The sequence below is a fragment of the Calidris pugnax genome, unplaced genomic scaffold, assembly GCF_001431845.1.
Source record: "Calidris pugnax isolate Ruff unplaced genomic scaffold, ASM143184v1 scaffold27, whole genome shotgun sequence".
Taxonomy (NCBI): Eukaryota; Metazoa; Chordata; class Aves; order Charadriiformes; family Scolopacidae; genus Calidris; species Calidris pugnax.
The window spans coordinates 8893803-8898322 of record NW_015090893.1 but is presented as its reverse complement, the minus strand read 5'-3'; the positions used below and the strand labels follow the sequence as shown (position 1 = coordinate 8898322).

The window sequence follows — 4520 nt, the reverse complement described above, 5'->3', positions numbered from 1 at the left end:
GGGTGGTGGTGGCGGCGGCGGGGAGGGGGTCGGGGATCCCCGCCGGTCGCTGACATCCCCCTCCTTCTCCTCCTCCTCCTCGCTGTGCCCCAGGTCCCCGCCGCTGCTGGGCCTGCTGCCCGGCCGGTTCTCCATCTTCCCGCTCTTCTTCCTGGCGCTGCTCCTGGGCTTCGCCTCCCTGCTCTGGCTCCAGCTCAGCTGCTCGGGCGAGGGGCCGGTCCCCGGTGAGGGACAGAGCCGGGGGGGTCCCCGCCAGCCCTGCCCGCCCCAGGCCCCCCTGCCGCCGCCGCTGGAAGAGGACGAGCCGTCGTGGGGTCCCCATCGCCTGGCGCTGCTGGTCCCCTTCCGAGAGCGCTTCGAGGAGCTGCTGACCTTCGTGCCCTACATGCACCGCTTTCTCAGCAAGAAGAGGATTCGCCATCACATCTTCATCCTCAACCAGGTGGATCATTTCAGGTAGCGTCTCCCCTCGACAGAGGTGGCCAGGGGGCCCTTCTCCAAAACTCCGTCCCCGCTGGGAGCAGGGAGGGTTTCCCCCTTGTCTCCGGCAGCGTGGAGAAGCCATGGGCCTGGGCAGTGGGCAGTCAGGGCTGGGATGTGATGATCTCCCTGAATTTACTCACTCTGGAGCTTATAGAAGGATGAAGCAGTGTTTTAGCTTCTTTCTTCCTAAGCAAGAAGTGAATTACCCAGGTATTTCAGCTTTCTCCCCAGAGTTGCAGGGCCATGGCCACCAACATCTGGCGAGGCTGAAATTCAAAGGAATAGCGTGGGGAGTTTGGAAATGCCATCGCTCACCCACAGCTGGGTGTCCCGTACCTGCCTGCAGCCCCGGTGGGTGCTGTGCAGCTCCCCACTGGCCTCGGGCAACACGGGGCTTGCTGTAGCCCCTCGGGGTCTGCAGTGGCCAAACCCCTGCGTGGTGCCATTGGCTCAGCATGTTCATAGGGAGAAGCAGGGGTGCAGTTTCAGGAGAAGCAGCAGTGGCACTGTGAAGGCAGGGAACACCGTGTCTGTGTGTGCCCCCATTTGGGGACCAGTTGAATGTTTAGCATTGAGGAGCACGGGGAGAGGGACGTGAAGGGACATTGCTGCTGTGCGTGGTGCTGAGAGTCCCCGGTCCTGTGGCAGGTTTAACAGGGCATCCCTGATCAACGTGGGCTTTCTGGAGAGCGGCAACGACACCGACTACATCGCGATGCATGATGTTGATCTCCTGCCCCTCAATGAGCAGCTGGACTACAGCTTCCCGGAGGCAGGGCCCTTCCACGTGGCATCACCGGAGCTGCACCCGCTCTACCACTACAAGACCTACGTGGGTGGCATCCTGCTGCTCACCAAGCAGCACTATGAGATGGTGAGCATGTGGGTGGGACGTCCTGACCGGTTTGGGGCAGGGGCTATGACATTGGCTTGGTGAGCAGTCATACATTTTGTGTTCCATGCTTGGGAAGGGGGGAGAGGACTCAAAATGGTTTGAGGACAGAGCCTGAGGTTGTGGAGACAGGAGAGGGAAGGCTGTGCTGGTGCTCAGGGCTTGTGGTGCTGGGGTCTGCTCCTCCGTGGCACGTGGAATTGAGCTGGACCAGACCTTGGCCGGTACGACACCTCTCTCATTTCAGTGCAACGGCATGTCCAACCGCTTCTGGGGCTGGGGACGGGAGGATGACGAGTTTTATCGACGCATCAAAGGAGCTGGTCTCCAGGTAAGGGGTGCTCCGTGACCTTCTAGGTTGAAATTGTCTTCTTGTCTCCCCACCTGGCCCCTGGCTGTAGCTGCCTAGGTCAGGACCTGGGGAAGGCAGCCCTTCTGTGCTCCCCATTGCAGTAGCAGACGGTTTTCCAGTTTTCCAGGAAGCTTTCCAGGTTTTCCAGTAGCTTTACAGAAGCTTTCCTCTCCTTCCAGGTTCGCCGTCCCTCGGGAATCACGACTGGATATGAGACTTTCCAGCACCTGCATGACCCAGCCTGGAGGAAGAGAGACCAGAAGCGCATTGCTGCACAGAAGCAGGTGAGACCTCCGTCTGGTCGAGGGGAACCACGGGAGATTCGGGTTGTGATCACCACGTGCTCTGAGCCCTCCTTTCTCATGTCTTCCCGTGCCAGCTCTGCGCTCCCTCCCCGGGCACAGGGTGCTTCCCCCTCCTCTGGAAGCCAGTGTGGGCTGATTCGTCTTTCTCTTCCTCAGGAGCAGTTTAAGGTGGATCGGGAGGGAGGTCTGAACAATGTGAGGTACCGAATCGAGTCACGGACAGCTCTGAATGTGGCAGGAGCCCCTTGCACCGTCCTTAACATCTTGCTGGACTGTGACATGAGCGAGACCCCTTGGTGCACGTTTGGCTGAGCCCGTCTCCCCGTGTGCCAGTCGTGTGCGCTGTCCTTGTGCCAAGATGCCGGCGCTGTCGCTGCGCTGCTTGGAGCAGGCAGGGTTTTTGCAGCAGACGAGCACGGCGGTGCTGGCGAGACACGGAGGAACGGAAAGGGCTGGAAACCGGGCTTTGCTGGGACCAAGAGAAGAGGCTGAGAGCGGGACTCTGCGGCATTGCTGTGGACACTGGTGCTGCCTCCCAGGGCAGGTGCAGGAGGCAGTTTTCCTGCCCTGGACATGGCTGAGCTGCCACCCAGCTCAGAGGACAATAAAGAACTATCAGGGCAGCGGTTGAGTTGTGAATGCCCTGGGCCGCGCCATGCTGCTCCTTTTTCCTCCTCCCTTCACCTTACTGGCTTCAGTGTATCTGTTTGGCCCCAGCTGTGCGCTGTCTGGACGGGTGATCTGCCCTGGTTCAGAGGCCAAGCCAGTCTGAAACAAGCTCTGAGTGAGATGGTGCCTGTGTTTAGCTGCCAGGTACCCCCAGGGCCGTCCTGTGGTCACTTCATTGCAGGAAGCGGTTGTGGTTGAGCCATGGCGTGGCATCCCCAGGTCTGCTGGATGTCAGCAGCTGAGGTAGCCCAGGATTTCTCTCTCTGTGGAGTAAGGAGGAGAGTTCTGGCTGAGCTGCTCTCTTCCTTGCTTGCCCCCTGTGGCATGTGCTGCCTGGGCCTTTTTCAGGGGGTGTTGGAGAGCCTGATGTCCCCCCGGCAGCGCTGAGGGGAACTGGGATCTGCTCCTGCCCTGTATGAGGTGTCCTGGGAAGGGGTGGCTGCCAGGCTCACTGCAGTGCTGGTGGAGCCGGGGCAGTGGCGTGGGTGAAGTGCAGAAATTAGGATGGTTCCCTGTAACCCACCTGAATCGAGGGGAACAAGAGCTTCCCTGGGCAAGGCAGGGGCTGGAACACTGCCCTCGAGGTGGGAGCAGGTGGGTTTGGGTTGATGAGGGGGACACAAGGCTGTGTGGGGCCCAGGCTGCAGGTCTCACCCACTCGCTGTATCTGCCCAGTCCTGCCTCGCCACCAGGCTCGTTTCTCCTATGGCGTGGTAGGACAAGGGCCTGGGCTGCCCCTTCCAGCAGGGCAGGGGGGTGTTTACTTGCTGAGGGTGTCACAGGCCTGGTCCCCTGCTGCTGGCGGGGCCTGCGAGGGCTCTGCTGGGGGCTCAAGCCCCCCACTGTGGATGTGGCTTGTCTGGGTCGAGGAACGGCTGAGGGAAGGTGCCCAGGCTGGGAGCTGTGTCAGCCTTGGGGTGCTGCTGAGCAGGAGGTGACCAGGCAGACACACTCCTGGGGTCTGTCCCCACGAGCCCAACCCGTGCGGTGACTTGGAGCCCTGCTGCTGTCAGAGCAAGAGCAGCCTGTGGGTTTGGGTTGATGAGGGGGACACAAGGCTGTGTGGGGCCCAGGCTGCAGGTCTCACCCACTCGCTGTATCTGCCCAGTCCTGCCTCGCCACCAGGCTCGTTTCTCCTATGGCGTGGTAGGACAAGGGCCTGGGCTGCCCCTTCCAGCAGGGCAGGGGGGTGTTTACTTGCTGAGGGTGTCACAGGCCTGGTCCCCTGCTGCTGGCGGGGCCTGCGAGGGCTCTGCTGGGGGCTCAAGCCCCCCACTGTGGATGTGGCTTGTCTGGGTCGAGGAACGGCTGAGGGAAGGTGCCCAGGCTGGGAGCTGTGTCAGCCTTGGGGTGCTGCTGAGCAGGAGGTGACCAGGCAGACACACTCCTGGGGTCTGTCCCCACGAGCCCAACCCGTGCGGTGACTTGGAGCCCTGCTGCTGTCAGAGCAAGAGCAGCCTGTGGGAGGCAGCTGAAGCCCTGACACTGTGCTGCTGGGAGAGTCCCCTGGGATGGGAGACACGAGGAGGAAGAGGAGGTGAATGTCCTCCTCTGGTGGCTGGGGACATGCCTGGGTGCTCTGCAGTGCCAGATCCAGGAGGTGGGGAAGCCAGGAGGGTCCCAACAGGTGAGGAAGGGCACCTGGGGCTGCCAATTGTTTGGGTTTGGTAGAAATCAGCCGCACCAGCAGCTTTTGCTGGGAAATGGGATGTGTAGAGCTGGGCAGGAGGGGCAGGGGGGTGTCATGTCCTGCTCGGGACCCAGCTCTCAAGCCCCAGCCATGGAGCAGCACCTGGTCTGTGCCTGCTCGTGCTGGGAC

At 61.6% G+C, this 4520-nt stretch overlaps 1 protein-coding gene across 1 annotated transcript in view; it reads left to right on the top strand.

The window, feature by feature from the left end:
* B4GALT7 (xylosylprotein beta 1,4-galactosyltransferase, polypeptide 7) overlaps positions 1-2702 on the top strand; it is a 3225-nt gene extending 523 nt beyond the window's left edge. The window contains exons 2-6 of the mRNA XM_014947746.1: positions 26-456; positions 1132-1357; positions 1623-1706; positions 1907-2011; positions 2189-2702. Coding sequence (XP_014803232.1) covers positions 26-456; positions 1132-1357; positions 1623-1706; positions 1907-2011; positions 2189-2344 — 1002 coding nt within the window. The 3' untranslated portion in view covers positions 2345-2702. The remainder of the gene's footprint in view (positions 1-25; positions 457-1131; positions 1358-1622; positions 1707-1906; positions 2012-2188) is intronic.
* The last annotated feature ends 1818 nt before the right edge of the window (positions 2703-4520 follow it).